Source organism: Cajanus cajan, chromosome 2 (genome assembly GCF_000230855.2).
Source record: "Cajanus cajan strain Asha chromosome 2, NIPB_CcT2T_4, whole genome shotgun sequence".
In the NCBI taxonomy this organism is placed as follows: Eukaryota; Viridiplantae; Streptophyta; class Magnoliopsida; order Fabales; family Fabaceae; genus Cajanus; species Cajanus cajan.
The window spans coordinates 65099988-65116746 of record NC_138518.1 but is presented as its reverse complement, the minus strand read 5'-3'; the positions used below and the strand labels follow the sequence as shown (position 1 = coordinate 65116746).

The 16759-nt window shown below is 43.1% G+C and overlaps 2 protein-coding genes across 2 annotated transcripts; both read right to left on the bottom strand.

Moving 5' to 3' along the window:
- Nucleotides 1-378: 378 nt before the first annotated feature.
- On the bottom strand, nt 379-1561 carry LOC109794959 (polygalacturonase inhibitor 2-like). Its single transcript, XM_020354369.2, has one exon. The coding sequence runs from the start codon at nt 1505-1507 to the stop codon at nt 518-520; it is 990 nt and encodes a 329-aa protein (XP_020209958.2). The 5' UTR covers nt 1508-1561; the 3' UTR covers nt 379-517.
- Nucleotides 1562-9776: 8215 nt separating this feature from the next.
- LOC145955133 (uncharacterized) lies at nt 9777-12767 on the bottom strand. The gene is made up of 2 exons (XM_083069841.1): nt 11205-12767; nt 9777-11108 (listed from the first exon to the last, which is right to left on the bottom strand). Exons 1-2 carry the CDS (start codon nt 12765-12767, stop codon nt 9777-9779), a joined length of 2895 nt encoding a protein of 964 aa, XP_082925967.1.
- Between the last annotated feature and the right edge of the window lie 3992 nt (nt 12768-16759).

Sequence of the window (16759 nt, the reverse complement as noted above, 5' to 3'; positions counted from 1 at the left end):
GGAAGCCATCAAACTCAGTTGCTTTGCGTTGCGTCTTTTTCCGATGGGATACTGACTTTTTCTGTTGCTTAGTCAATTACGTTTTTGTCTTTACGCATCACGGGGTACGTCTAGAAGTTAATAAATAGCAGTTATATGAGAATGAAAGATCTGTACATACACTACATTCATTCAAAAAATATTAAAACAAGAATATAATAAAAATAAAAATAAAAATAAATCTTACTAAATTATTAATAGACCAGGGATCCTCTCTAGTTAAAATTGTAACTACTTGCCATCCAGTTCAATTCTAATAAGCTATAAAAAAAAATTATCTATGTTTAACCGCTAAACTACAGACGCGATAAGAGCCACTGTTTGCACCACATTAGAATAGGTATTATTATTATATCATGAAAACATAGGTTAACGTTGGATTAATTACAACACAAACCACGTAAGTGGAACTGGAAGGAGAAACACATTATCCATGCATCCATAGCCATAATACCTATTTAGTTTGTCCAAAGTGAGTTCAAGTGCAAGCGGGAAGAGGAGAGCCACACAAGCACTTGTTATGAGCGTAGGAAGACGCGTCAAATCTCTGCAAGTTGCGACCACGTGGAATCTGACCACACAGATTATTGTAGCTAACATTAAACATCTTCAAATGCTTAAGCGCCGCGAGTCCCTTAGGCAGCGTCCCATAGATACGGTTGTTCCTCAGATCCAAGGTCTCCAACTTCCCCGGCAACACAACTTTCCCAAAATCAAAAGCAAGCATGTTCTTCGCCAGAATCATAACCTGCATGTTTTTGTTATTCGACAGCACCGACGACGCGTCTCCCTCCAGCATGTTATGAGACAAGTCCATGAACGCAATGTCCAGCTTCGGCGGAATCCTCCCAGTGAGGCGGTTGTGGGAGAGCGACAACACCGTGGATTCGCCGGAGAAGGAGGCGTAGGAGTCGGGGATGGCGCCGGAGATGCGGTTGCGGTCAAAGGCGACCACGGCGAGGTTAGGGAGAGAAGAGAGGGAAGCGGGGAGGGTGCCAGAGAGTTGGTTGTGGGAGAATTGGATGGTGACGAGGGTTTTGATTCGGGACAAGAAATGGGGTATCTGGCCGGAGACGTTGGTGTGAGTGATGTAGAAATAATGGAGGTAGGTGAGTTTGGCGAAGGAGGGGGGGATGGGGCCAACGAGGTTGGGGATGGTGTCAAAGTTAAGGGTGTTCAAGTAGGGAAGGTTTCCGATGGAGGAGGGAATAGGGTAGGGTTTGGGGAGGTTAAGGTTGATGAGATGGAGTTCGTGGATGCGGTATGTTTTGGTGCGTGTGTCGCATGAGATACCTGACCATCTGTGGTTGCAGCAATCAGTTGTTGGGTGCCAAGAGGAGAGGGGGGTTGGGTTGCCAAGCTCTTTCTTGATTTGGAGTAGGGTTTGCTTGTCTTGTGGGTTGCATAGTTCTGAGAGTGCTCTAGTGAAGGATAGGGCTATCACCATGAGGATGCTAAAGCTTGTCATCTTTGCACGAACTTTGCTTCGGTGTTATTTGTGAGTGAAAAAACATCGACTGGGATTCTACATATATATAGGAATTGAAGTGTTTACATTATCATCATGTCAAAATTTTGAGAGTCATTATTTCTGTTCCATGTACATTGGATAGCGATATATTGTTAAAAAAATGTCACAAATATATAATTATTTTATTTTTTTAATTAAAGTTAATTATGAGACTAAAAAAATAAGGCAGAAAACTAACTTTTTCCTAATCAATTTCAAAATGTTAAAAGAACAAAAATATTCATATTTATTTATTATTTAATAATTATTTTCTCTCTTGTCTCTTCTCCATCACCATACAACATAATCTTCGCTATCATTATTTACATCACAAAGTCACAATTCCTAACTAATGATATTATTATATATTATTATCATTATTATTGATGTTGTTATTGATACTATCATTATTAACCATTAATGCACCATCATTAACACATATAATTGTTGTTGTCATTATTATTATCATTATTATTATAGTTACATTAAAATAATTTAATATAAATCGCATTAAGATATATAACTAGCTATTTTAAGGAGGGTGTTGGAATAAATTTTACATTTGTTTTAGTATAAACCAAAATATTCCTTAGTCGAAAGGTAGGGACCAATCTTTTAAAGTACTAAGATCTGTTTGAAAGGTTAACTCTCTTGACAAATGTTTTTCCATATACATTTGTATATCATAGACAAATTCTTGACCACATGCATAAGATATTTACCAATCATGAGACACCTTGATGATAAATTTCACATCATTTTACTTGTTATGTTCATTTTCTATCATACAAAACACGTGATAAAATTAGCTTAAATATTTGTCATGTATTATTTTCATTGTGTTGTATCTAAATTTGTATTTGACACACCTTTACAAACATGTACATTTGTATCTCAATTGTTAAAATTTATTATAAAATATACAACTTCTTAAAAAGGAAACACCCAACTAGACATGTCAATGAGGTGAGCCGAGAGCGAATTTTGATCTCTTTGTATTTATCTTGTAAAAGGCTAGATGAGTTCAAATTTAAAAGGGATAAATCTATATTTTTAAACTCATTCTCATTCCCCTCAACTTTGATTGAGTCTTATCATGTTCAAGTAAACTCGTAGGAATCCCACATTTTTTTTTATAAATAATTTATATATTAAGTTATTAATTATAGTTTAATTCACAAAATATATAAAAATTAATAAGCATATGTTTTAGTTAAATATATGTTCATATGCAATGTAATTTTTTTAAGTAGAACAAGTATATGTACAAGGAAGGGTCAAAGAGTAACATCCTTAAATATAAACTTGAACTTGATCAAAGTGAGTTTCCCTATCAAAATCAGGTTGAAGTCAAACAAGTATTCAAATATTTAGATTCATTTGTCTTGCCTACACTTAACACTTAGATCAATTGGCATGAGTTTATTTAGTAATTTTGAGAATGGGTTTTTAGTTTGTATAGTGATCGTGCCCAACTTAACACTGCAAAAAAAATACAATATAGTGATATATATCATATAATGACATAATATTTATTATTTTTACTTATATAAAAGATACAATATATGTTGATATATTGTTAAAAAGTGTATATATAAATTATAGTGACACATAATATATGTTATTAAATCTCATTCAAAATTAATAATAAATTATATATAGTATATGTCAAATAGATTTATACCTACATATTTTATATACTTATAGTGACACTTTTTATATATTACTATATGTGTACCTGCTCAAGGATACACTCGTAGTCTTCTGGGTAAGAAGGGCCGAACGGATACTTCAAACGGATTCGTCAGAGGGGGGAGGTACCTGCAAAAGGTACTCCGATGCTCAAGTCAGGACAAGCACGATATTCTAGGATAATTAATGAACAGTGACATACCTTGTTATGTGTGACCTATTTATAGTATCTGACATGGGCCTGAGCGTGATGGGCCCTCTCAGATATTTACCAAATTAGGTAATACGGTACTAATTGGTTGTTAGGCTTTAATCATGTACTTACTTTTCTTAATTGTGATTACTGTTATAACTTGTTTAACCCTTCGGCAAGAGGCCGAGCCGACTATTCAATACTAGTCGGAACGGCAAATGACCGAGCCGTCTAGTCTATATACGGCAGCTTGTATACTTCCGGTTTGACCTATGTCGGAACGGTACTTGACCGAGCCGACTCGATGAGTGATGATGGTCCATATTGGCATTAACCAGACTGATGTCGGTTCTCGGCCTCATGCTGAGCCGACGTTGATGGTAATGCTTATACATGGCTTACTATGCATGAGTGTCTGACGAAATGGCACGTGTTGGCCCACGTGACCGATACGGTCTCTCCAGTACACAAGCCCCCCAGCCTTTGAGGAGTGAAGCGACGCGAAAGGTTAGTGAAAGTAAAACAGGATTTTTCAGTTGGTGTCTTGAAGAAGAAGCTAAGGGTTACAACTGATGGTGGGATACGAAGGGTTGTAACCATTGGACATTTGATGGCGTACGCGAGAAGTTATGGTGGGAAGCGTAGGGATATAACCGTTGGGCATTAATGACGCATGCGAAGAGTTGCGCGTCCTAGACCGTTGGATCTAAATGATCCAACGGTAGGCACGAGGGGGTGTCTCTTCAGTTGCTTATTAAGGACGCCTATAAATAGATGTGTAGGGGGAAGGGTTTCCACATGCAAACTTACTAGCTGCTCCGAGCCGAAGTTATTTGAGAGCGTTTTGAGTACTCAACAGCAATTGGTCAAGTTCAACCATCAGGTACGTAATGGCTAACCTGGACATTGTTCATGTTGACTCCTCTAGGGACGAAGAGAAATCTAGGTTAAGGACGACGCCGAACTAGGAGGTAGCGTCGGCTTCAGCTTCAAATGGGGGCGATTCCGTAGAGTCGGCTTCGGGGTCCGATCGGTCGCAAAGTGGGAATGATTCGGCATCGGCTGTGGGTTCTGAAGATCAGCCGAGTCGGGGTGGGGAATCGTCAAGAATTTTTCCTCCCATATCGACCCCCGGGTATTCGTGGGTGCATGGTGAAGTTGGTAGTGTATACTCTCGGTATACGAGTAAGAAGTCTCTTGTAGACTTCGTATCAGCCATAAAGTTTTTAAACTTTCCCGAAGATGAAGAACCCTCTGCCGTCTTTTTCCAACCGTGCCGAGGTGACGGGGCTTCAAATCCAGACTTTGTTTATTTGAATCAAGGATCGTCCAAATACCCATTCTTTTACGTGTATGATTATATGTTCCGGGATCTGAAGATATCCCTCCCTTTTGACAATTATTTCATGAGTATACTTCGGCTTCTTAATGTGGCGCCGAGTCAACTTCACCCGAACACCTGGGCCGCTATGCAAGGGTTTAGGCATTTGTGTCTAGCTCTCGGTCTCCAACCTACTCCACATCTATTCCTGCACTTCTATACGTCTCGGCCGACGAAGAAGGCTAAGTGGCTGTCATTGATTCGTCACAATGATTGCTTGCTACAACCTTTTACCACCTCGTACAAAAAATTTAAAGTGGGATTTATGAAGGTGATGATTTTACCAGAACCAGGAAAAAAGTATTTCTTTGATGCCGAAGGGAATCCACTATTTCCCTTGTATTGGACCCGGAAGCCGCGCAAGTACGACACGGTTTCCAAATCACGCATGTCCCCGGAGGAGAGATTGAGTCTAAGTTTTTTAGACAAACTACCTCGGCCTCTACCATGTCGTCCTCTGATCCGGTTGTTTGAATCGGCCGATGTAGTCGAGGAACTAATTGGAATAGTACCTTTCTTATTTACTTAAATTTGTGTGTTATCATTGATTTTGACTAATAATGTGCAGGTATAATGGCTGCCCATGGAGATGACGATCTAGACATCCGTAACCTGATCCGGAATCAATTGGCGGCGACTACTGGAAACAAGACTCCAGCCCCCATGTGTGGGAATCAAGCTACCGTCCAAGCTGGTGGGGTAGGGTCGTCGGCTCGGAAAAAGAAACCCACTCGGCCCCAACCCGAAAAAAGAAGGCCAGATGCAAGGGCCGAGGAAGAAAGTCGTCGGGCCAAACAACGCCGAGTGGCCAGCCCCCCTGTTCCAGAAGGTCTATCTTCGCCAAGTTTTTTGGCCGGGAACGTCAACGCTCAGGATTTCCTGAGTCAAGACTTAACTTCTGAAGCTGGCCAAGGGATGCTGAGTCGCATGAGCTCGGCTCAAAAATGGAGCTTCTTCTGCGAGTTCCAAGTGCGGGCCGTGGCAATGGCCCAAAGCATAGTTATGCAGCCGAACGGCGAGGCTGATGGGCTGCGCCGGCAGCTTGCTGAGCAGGAGAAGTCTCTTCAAGAGACGCTGGCGGCTTTAACAGACGCCCAAACAGCCAATAGCAAGTACCAGGCTGAAATGGATCGCAGAGGGCGAGTTAACGACGACTTGGCCTTGAAGGTTCAGCGTCTCGAACTTGCTTTGAAGACCGAGACCGACAAGGTTACTGCTCTAGGGAAGGGGTTGGATGCTGAGAAGACCGCTTTCGAGGCCTATAAGGAGAAAGCGCGTGCCAAGGTCCTTAGCCAGCATCAGGCCGGCTTTGCTCAAGCGGCTCGGCAAGCCTGTCATTTTGGCGACTTTCCGCCAGACTTCCATCTTGACATGACGAAAGATTTCTTTCAAGGGAAGCTGGTGGACCTCACTTCTATTCCTCCTGATCAACAAGCCGACGAGGAAGTTCCGGCTCGGGCGAACGAGCCAAATGAAGATGTTACGATTCAGGAGGAAGAAGCGCCTGAGGCTGGTCCGATTCCTGGCGAGGCGGAAGTAGTTTCTTAGGTTTTTGCATTGTAATTCCGGGCCAATAGTGCCCATTTTTTTTTTTGTGTTGCTAGGCCGGTAGTGCCTTTTAATGAATTCGATTTTTCTCTTCTTATACTGCTTTGAATTCTTTTCGCAATGTACTTCTCATTGGCCGAGAGACATCTCGCGCTAGAAGAACTAAAACTAAAGCCGCATCCTTGGCCGAGAGACATCTCGGGAGGGAAGACTTGTAAATAATTGGAAGTCACATCCTTAGCCGAGAGACATCTCGGAGGGAAGACTTGTAGGATTGGAAGTCACATCCTTAGCCGAGAGACATCTCGGGAGGGAAGACTTGTAGGATTGGAAGCCGCATCCTTGGCCGAGAGACATCTCGGGAGGGAAGACTTGTAAATAATTGGAAGTCACATCCTTAGCCGAGAGACATCTCGGGAGAGAAGACTTGTAGGATTGGAAGTCACATCCTTAGCCGAGAGACATCTCGGGAGGGAAGACGTTTTAATAAGCCACGTCCTTGGCCGAGAGACGTCTCGGGAGGGAAGACTTGTAAATTTAATAGAAGTCACATCCTTGGCCGAGAGACGTCTCGGGAGGGAAGACTTGTAAATTTAATAGAAGCCACATCCTTGGCCGAGAGACATCTCGGGAGGGAAGACTTGTAAATTTAATAGAAGCCACATCCTTGGCCGAGAGACATCTCGGGAGGGAAGACTTGTAAATTTAATAGAAGCCACATCCTTGGCCGAGAGACGTCTCGGGAGGGAAGACTTGTAAATTTAATAGAAGCCACATCCTTGGCCGAGAGACGTCTCGGGAGGGAAGACTTGTAAATTTAATAGAAGCCACATCCTTGGCCGAGAGACGTCTCGGGAGGGAAGACTTGTAAATTTAATAGAAGTCACATCCTTGGCCGAGAGACGTCTCGGGAGGGAAGACTTGTAAGAACTTTAATGGTAAAAATGTATAGCAAGTCAAAGATAATTGAACTGTGTTGTTATTGATTGGATGCCTCATTAAAAACCTTGCCGGCCAAAACCTCTTTTCACGATTTTTTAAGAGGAGAAAAGACCGGTTCAAGGAAAAGAGTGCATCATTACACATAGTTGAAATGTAAATACATGATGTTGATTCAACTGTAATATGTCTTCAAATGAGTAGAATTCCATGTCCGAGGAACGACCTTGCCGGACATTTCTTCTAACTTGTACGCTCCATTGTTGAGGACATGCCGTATCCGGAAAGGGCCATCCCAGTTGGCTGATAGCTTCCCTTCTGAAGTGTTGCGTCTGGCTGACTCGGTTGCTCTCCATACAAGATTGCCTTCGTGAAATGTTCTCGGCTTAACACTTGAATTGAAATGGCGTGTCATGCGTTGTTTACATGCCTCGACCACAATCTGTGCTTTTTCCCGTGCTTCATCAAGGACATCAAGCTCGGCTCGGAGCGAAGCATTGTTAGACTCCTCATGGAAGTGCTGTCTTCGGAATGATGGCTCTCCGACTTCAACCGGGATCATGGCGTCCGTGCCGTATGTCAGGCGAAAGGGTGTCTCTTTTGTTGCTGATTGTGGTGTACATCGATACGCCCAAAAAACCTCTGGCAACTCTTCGGCCCATGCCCCTTTTGCCGAGCCGAGCCGTTTCTTTAATTCGGTGAGGATAACCTTATTGGCCGCTTCGGCCTGGCCGTTCGACTGGGGGTGCTCAACTGGTGTAAACCTATGCCGGATGCCAAGGTTTTCAAGGAAAGAGTTGAACTTTTTGTCCGTGAATTGTAGGCTGTTATCCGAGATGATGGCATATGGGATGCCGAAACGGGTAACCATGTTCTTCCAGACAAATTTCTGGACATTGGCGGCGGAGATGCAGGCAAGCGGCTCGGCCTCAATCCACTTTGTGAAGTAATCGACAACCACGAGGAGAAACTTAACCTGTCCCTTCACCACCGGAAATGGGCCGAGTACATCAATGCCCCATAAAGTAAACGGCCATGGAGAGCTGATGCTATGCAGTTCAGCGGCCGAGGCATGAATGAGGTTCCCGTATTTTTGGCACTGAACACATTTCTTGACAAAGTCGGCGCAGTCCCCCTTCAGAGTCGGCCAATAATAACCGGCCCGCAAGACTTTAGCTGCTAAGGTTCGTCCCCCGGAATGAGAGCCACAAATACCCTCATGGACTTCCCTCATCACGTAATCTGCTTGGTGACTATCTATGCATTTGAGCAGCGGGGTGGAGGACCCCCGTCTGTAGAGGTCCTCGGCTATGATGGAGTACCGAGCCGCCTGTGTTCGTAACTTCTTAGCTTCCAACGGGACGGCTGGTACTTCGCCGTTAGTGATATAGTTCCGAATGGGTGTGGTCCATGAGGGTGATTCATCTATTGCCATGCACTCGGTTGTTACGCTTGGGGAGGGAACTTCAAGATGAATAGTGGTGCGCAGCTGTCCCGACTTCCAGCTGCTGGCGAGCCGAGCTAACTGATCAGCTCGTTCATTGTTGTTGCGCAAAACATGCCGAACCTGAACCTCGCTGAATTCATCCTTCAATCTTTGGAATAGATGATAGTATTGTAATAGGTTCGCATCTTTAACTTGGAAATTATCATTGACCTGCTCGGCCACTATCCTTGAGTCGGTCCAGCATATGACTCGCTTCACACCCATCTCGGTTGCCAACCGCATCCCAGCTAGTAAGGCCTCGTATTCCGCTTGGTTATTCGAGGCACGAAAACCGAACTGAAGGGACTGCTCGATTGTGACGCCTGAGGGACTAGCCAGTATTACTCCTGCTCCGCTACATTGGGCGTTGGAAGACCCATCGACATGCATGGTCCACGGCTCGTCTTCAAAACGCCCCGAAGGGGTAAGCTCATTAACAAAATCGGCCAAGTGCTGCGACTTGATGGGACCTCTCGGCTCAAAAGACAAATCGAACTCTGACAGCTCAACCGACCATGCCATCATTCGGCCGGCAATCTCTGGTTTTCTTAATACTTTTGCCACTGGACAATCGGTCCGAACAATTACTTGTGGCTATGAAAGTATTGTCTGAGTCGACGAGCAGTGTAGATGAGTCCTAAGGCTACCTTTTCAATTAACTGGTATCGTCGTTCGGCCTCCTGCAGAGTCCGACTGATGAAATACACTAGTTGTTGCCCTTCTCGGTTTTCTTGTATTAGCGCAGCGCTAATTGGGCTGTCGGAGACCGCTAAGTATACGATCATGTCAAGGTTGGCAACTGGTTTGGAGAGGACTGGGGGTGTACTAAGGCGCTCCTTGAAATGTTGGAATGATGTTTCACACTCCTGGGTCCATTGGAACCGCTCGGTCTTCTTGAGCAAGAGGAGGATGGGTCTAGCTATCTCAGCTAGGCAAGGAAGAAAGCGGGAGAGCAAAGTGAGCCGGCTTGCCAACTTCTGAACTTCTTTCAGGTACTTGGACTTTTCATGCTTAAAATGGCTTGGCACTTGTCAGGATTTGCTTCAATGCCGCGACTGGACAACATAAACCCTAAAAACTTGCCGCCTGAGACCCCGAACACGCACTTGTCGGGGTTGAGTCTCATTTGGTGGTGCCGAAGCCCGTGAAACACATCGGTTAAGTCTTGTGCGTGTACAGATACGCTACTTGACTTTACTACCATGTCATCAACGTACACCTCCATACATCGGCCAATGTGGTCGCTGAAAATTTTGTTCATCAGCCGTTGGTAGGTGGCTCCGGCATTTTTCAGGCCGAAAGGCATAACTCGGTAACAGTAATTGGCCGTTTCGGTGATGAACGCCGTTTTCTCTTCGTCTTGAGGGTGCATTCGGATTTGGTTATATCCGGAATATGCGTCAAGGAATGACAGGAATTTGTGGCCAGATGCCCCATCGACGAGCCGATCAATGTTTGGTAGCAGATAGGCATCCTTCGGACAGGCTTTGTTCAAATTAGTGTAGTCAGTACACATGCGCCATTTCCCATTCGGTTTCTTGACCATTACTACATTAGCTAGCCAAGTTGTGTAGTGTACCTCCCGGATGAACTTGGCTTCTAGCAACTTACTCACCTCGGCCTTTATTGCCGCCTTCCTGTCCTCCCCAGCCTTTCGACACCGTTGAGCGATCAGTCTTGCTTCTTTGCTTATGGACAACTTGTGACAGAGGAAACTAGGATCAATGTCGGGCATGTCGGAGGGATGCCAAGCAAATAGGTCACTATTTTTGAGGATCACTTGGCTGACAGCCAATTGTTCCCGCTCGGACAGGTTGGCTCCTATATAAGTGACTTGTGACTCCAACACCCCTACTTGAATCGGTTGCTTGTCATCAACAGGCTCGACTCTTTCCTTCTGATCGATCCGGGGATCGAGGTCCACAGTCGAATGCTGGGACACCGAGTGAACCCCACTCGGCTTCCTAGGTACCTCGTCTTTTATCCTTGGCAGTCGCAAACTAGCGAAGTAACACTCCCGCGCCGTCTTTTGGTCGGCATGAACCGTGACGACTCGTCCTGACTCGGCCAGAAATTTCATGGCCAAATGAGGGGTAGATACGACTGCTCCGAGCCGATTCAGGGATGGTCGTCTAAGGAGAATGTTGTAAGATGTGCTGGCGTGTACCACCACATATTTAACTGAAACATCTCGGTATTCGACGCCTTCAAATCCGAACCGAGTCGACAACTTGATGTATCCCTTGGTCTTGACCCGTTCGCCGGAGAACCCGACCAAGGGTTCATCATACGGAACTAGCTCGGACACCGGGATGCCCAGCTGCTTGAACGTATTTCAGTAGAGGATGTCGGCCGAACTTCCTTGGTCGACCAGCGTCTTGCGTACAATACAATTGTGAATTTCGACGCTGATTACCATTGGATCATCCTGGTCCGGATCGATGCCTTTAAAATCAGCCTCTGTGAAAGTTATAGTGGGTAGGCGGCGACGAGCGGATTCGATGGCATGTACATGCCGGACAGCTCGCATGTGTCTTCTTTGTGCAGATGAAGACGAGCCACCTCCAGCGAATCCCCCGGCAATGGTATTGATGACTCGCCGAGGCTGTGTCGAAGGCTCATGCTCTCTTCTATCTCTAGACCGACTACGTTCTCTGCGAGAACGTGTTTCTGTCCTTTGTTCGAGTTGGTCGCGTCTCCGTGACCGGTCTTCATATCTCGATCGGTTTGGACGCTCAACGAAACCTTGCAGCTGTCCCTGCTTGACTAAATCTTCAATCTTATCCTTCAAGGCCAAACAATCGTCAGTTGAATGCCCACGGTTGCGATGATATCTGCATGACTTGGTCGTATCGGCCCGAGGAGGGGTTGATGCTCGTTTTGGGATGACCAGTATATCCGAGGCCAGTGCTTGTTCTAATACTGCTGACCGGCTAGTATTGAGGGGCGTGTATTGTGAGTACCTTGGTCCCCGAGGAGGCTTCTCGCGGGGAACCAACTCTTTCGGTCGACTCCAAAAACTCGGCTCGGCCAGCTTGTCAAGTTTTGCTGACACTTCTACTCGGGCTTGGTTCCGGAACTCGGCCAATTCCTCCATCTGCATGTACTTGTCGGCTCGCCGACGCAAATCATCCATGTCTGTAGGGGGTTTCTTACAAATGCTGTTGGCAAAAGGCCCTGGCTTCAAGGCAGTAGTAAGGTGGTGTAGAGCTATAACAGGGTTTAAGTCTCGAATTTCGAGCGCCGCTTTGTTGAATCGGCTCATGAATGTCCGAAGGGATTCCTTCTTCTCCTGACGAATGCTTATTAGTGCCAACGAGGTCAATTGGTGAGGCCGACTGGTAGCAAATTGAATTGTGAATTGGGAAGCCAACGTACTGAACGAATCAATCGAGTTGGCCGGAAGCCGAGTGAACCAACTCAGAGCTCGTCCTTTTAACGATGTTGGGAAAATTCGGCACAGGGCGGCATCATTAGTTGTGCTCAGCGTAACTTGAGTCAAGAACACATCTACGTGTTCATCGGGATCGGTTGTACCATCGTATTTGTCAAGGGGCAGGGACTTCCAGTGGTCAAGAAGTGCCGATTGCATGATGTTCGGCGTAAATGGATGTCGGTGTGCCCCGGCCGGCATTGGCTGCGCCGGTCTTCCGATCGAAGAATGGATGTTTGGGGGCGCGACAGAGGTAGGAGGAAAAGAGGTGTGATGACCATGCGAGTGGAACGATCCTTGAGTGTGAGTCGTCTCGGATGGTTTCCATGTGGGGTCTCGGTATTGGTTTTTTAGAGCAGCATTCTCTTCTTTCAATGCTGCCATCTCGGCGGCATCTCTTTCTCGTTGTTGTTTCATGGCGATCATTTCCTCTTTCATCTGGCGTACCATATCGGTCAAGTTTGTCTCCTCAACCGTCTCGGCCCCGGACTGGTGCTCTTCTTCGGACTGTTGCCCTTCAAAATTAGTATTCCTTGTCTTTACCATGATTCTTTTACTCGTAAACTTTCGGTGCTTCTGCAATGCTATCGGTTCGGCCCCACGGTGGGCGCCAAAATGTACCTGCTCAAGGATACACTCGTAGTCTTCTGGGTAAGAAGGGCCGAACGGATACTTCAAACAGATTCGTCAGAGGAGGGAGGTACCTGCAAAAGGTACTCCGACGCTCAAGTCAGGATAAGCACGATATTCTAGGATAATTAATGAACAGTGACATACCTTGTTATGTGTGACCTATTTATAGTATCTGACATGGGCCTGAGCGTGATGGGCCCTCTCAGATATTTACCAAATTAGGTAATACAGTACTAATTGGTTGTTAGGCTTTAATCATGTACTTACCTTTCTTAATTGTGATTACTGTTATAACTTGTTTAACCCTTCGGCAAGAGGCCGAGCCGACTATTCAATACTAGTCGGAACGGCAAATGACCGAGCCGTCTAGTCTGTATACGACAGCTTGTATACTTCTGGTTTGACCTATGTCGGAACGGTACTTGACCGAGCCGACTCGATGAGTGATGATGGTCCATATTGGCATTAACCAGACTGATGTCGGTTCTCGGCCTCATGCCGAGCCGACGTTGATGGTAATGCTTGTACGTGGCTTACTATGCATGAGTGTCTGACGAAATGGCACGTGTTGGCCCACGTGACCGATACGGTCTCTCCAGTACAATATGTAATATTTCTTGTAGTATAAATAAGGTTGCTTTCTATGAGTGAAAGATAATATAGTCTCTAAAAATACAATAATAAAAAGTACGTGAAATTTTTTTATTGGGCATGGTCTAAGCTCTGGTCCCAAGTTTAGAGCTTGGGGGACTTATATACTATATGAAAGTACAGTTTCTCGACCATAGGTTGAGTCCCCCTTCCCAATCATGTATTGATCATTTTATCATTATTGAAGTTGATGTTATTGAACAATTTTGTACAATAGTGATAAAGTTTTTTATAAAAATCATATTTCATCTATAAAGTGAGTTTTTTTGAAAAACATATTTAAGTTGAAAACATAATTTGTTGTTATAGTTTGATTAAAAAGAATTCACTCAATGAATTTCACTAAAATCACCTTGTTTCAATTTCCTATTTCTTACTTAGTTTTTTTCGTTACACGTTAATTTCCCTTAAAAAATCCACATATATAATAACAAGTGCCGAAAGATAATAATAATAAGTTAATATTAGGACAGAATTTAAGTATAATTCTTTATTTACTGGTAATGCATATTATTGAGATGCAACTTCTATTTTGTTATAGATAAATTTTGAGAGGATGTTTCTAAGAAAATCTTACATTATTGAATTTTGAGATTAGGTTTGCTTATTTTGATATCAAGAGAGCTTTTAATCAAAAGCTTCATGTGAGTGTCTTAATGACTATTTTCTTAAAATACTCCTTTATCAAATGTGTTCCTGCTAATGTTTATACTTTTCTCATAATGCTTTGAATTTGAACTATCTTGCTTTGTCTCTTGTCTAATTGTTAACAATATCGGTACTTTTTCATAAATTAGTTGTGCTTGGAGGCATTGAAATGAAAGTTTGAGCACAAAATGTTTGATGTGGTTTAGTTTGATTGACATAATTGTTAGACCTTGGATTCCTTGTTGTGAAAAAAAAAAGATTTATTAGGGAAATATTACAATGTAGAAAAAGTAGCCAAACAATCAGTTTGATATCTATCTATCTAAGAAGGATAATGACATTCACATAACATTTTCTTTATTGCTAGCTCATTTAACACTTATGTTTTAGTTCTTAATTTCATTTTTTTTTTCATAATTCATTGGTGTAGTAATGTTGTAAATATTAAAAATTTATCTTAATTATTAATGGTTTAAGAAATTTCTTCAAAGACATTTTACTATATATATAATTTAATAGTGACTTAAGCTTTGTTGGAGTTAAAAAAAAGTTTGCACGACCTATAATTGGATTGGATTGCTAATTTTAACTATTGCTTCATGAACTCTATATATGTCACTTGGTTAAATATTGGAAACAACTTTATATTTGGATTAATCAAGGCAACATATATTTATCATCTTATGTGCATTGGATCATTCTTCTTATTTTTTCTTCTTTCTCTCCTTTGTAATTTGAGTTATCATCTATTTGGAATTGCTAACTCTTTTTTGTAATGTGCATTAATCTAGTTGCATTATTCTCCTAAATGTTATATTGCACTTGAACATGTTTGTGATACCTATAAATCATTATCGGTATAATGAATATGGTGGTATTTTTGGTGTAGAATCTCACAATTATATGGATAGAAAAGGATCTTAATAATCAATAAATAAGTGAAGCCATTTATATAATTCCGCGTGAGAAATATAAAAAGTAGACCTCAAATGACCACTCTTTGTACTTTTTATTCCTATAAAATCAAAGGATAATCATTGACATGAGAGGGCTAGATTGGAGAATTCTGAATTTTACTCTTTTCAATTTTGATGCAGGATTCGATAATGTTTATTATACATCAGAGATATTAAAGGTTTTCTTTTTGTGTTTGCAGATATGCACTACCCTACATAAATATAGGCTATGACATGAGAAAATGTTTGATTTGTGTGAAAGAGACGTAGAGAAATCAATGACAGATAATACAAAAGCTGATAAGGGTTGTTGTGTGACAATGTAAATGTTATTGGATCAATGTAACAATTCCTAAGTGGTGAGAAAAGACTTTTAGTTGTTCTTCCCCGTAATATTTGTCTTTTCTTTCCTTTACTACTACGATGAAAATTTTAAGGATATGAATTATAAATCTAATTATTCATTCAAACATTTAAAGAAGTGTGCTATTTGCGGATAAAAAAAATTATGTTCTCTTTATTCCTTTTTAATTTTTAGAGTGTACTGTACTTTTATTTTTTTGTATGAGTATGAAAAATAGAAAAAAAGATAAACAAGGAAAAAATTATTGCCTTATATGGGAGATCTTTTAAACATCTTATAAATAAATATTTAACAAAGTTGGAGGGAAAGACTCGTCAATTAATCTGCGCAATGCATATAATAAAAGAAAGGACTATATTTTTTTCAAAATTTATTTGTGTACCGGAAGGGTCCTATCGTCCACGTGGATCGGCCACATGGACCGACACGTCATGTCCTATCAGATATTGACGCAGTTTGGACATTGCTTCGGCTCGGTAAGGGGCCGAGAACCATGGAGAATTTAACCCTCTTCCTATAGGCTCGGCCAAAGAGGTTGTCTCGGCCGTTCCCTGTCGACTCGGCCAAAGAGGTTGTCTCGGTCGTTCCATATCGGCTTGGCCAAAGAGGTTGTCTCGGCCGTTCCTTGTCGGCTCGGCCAATGACCAACAGTCAACATAGTTAAGGCGATAATCACAGTTAACAAGGACAAACGCGCGATTAAGGTATAATCAGCCGATTAGCATCGTATTACCTAATTTGGTAAGCTTCAGAAGAGGCCCACTACTGACAGGGCCCATCAAAGGTAGTATAAATAGGTCACTTATAAGAAGGTACGTCACTGTTCAATTATTGCCCTAGAGAATCGTGCTTGTCCTGACTTGAGCGTTGGAGTGCCTTTTGCAGGTACCTCCCCCCTCTGAAGTATCAACCCGAAGCTCTCGTTCGGCCCTCCAATTACTAGAAGATTACGAGTGTGCCCTCAGACAGGTACATTTTGGCGCCCACCGTGGGGCCGAACCAATAGTTTTGAAGAGACGGACTTAGTACTATTTTGAAGGGAAGCATTATGGCAAAGACAAGTAGAACCCACACTGATGATCACCGATCCGAAGATGAGCACCGATCCGAGGCGGACAATGCCGAGATGGTTGATGAGACGAACATGGCTGAAATGGTACGGCAGATGAAGGAGGAAATGGCTGCCATGAAGCAACAACGAGAGAAGGATGCTCGTGAAATGGCCGCCTTGAGGGAAGAGAACGCTGCCCTGAAAAACCAAAACCAAGATCCCACGTGGAAACCCT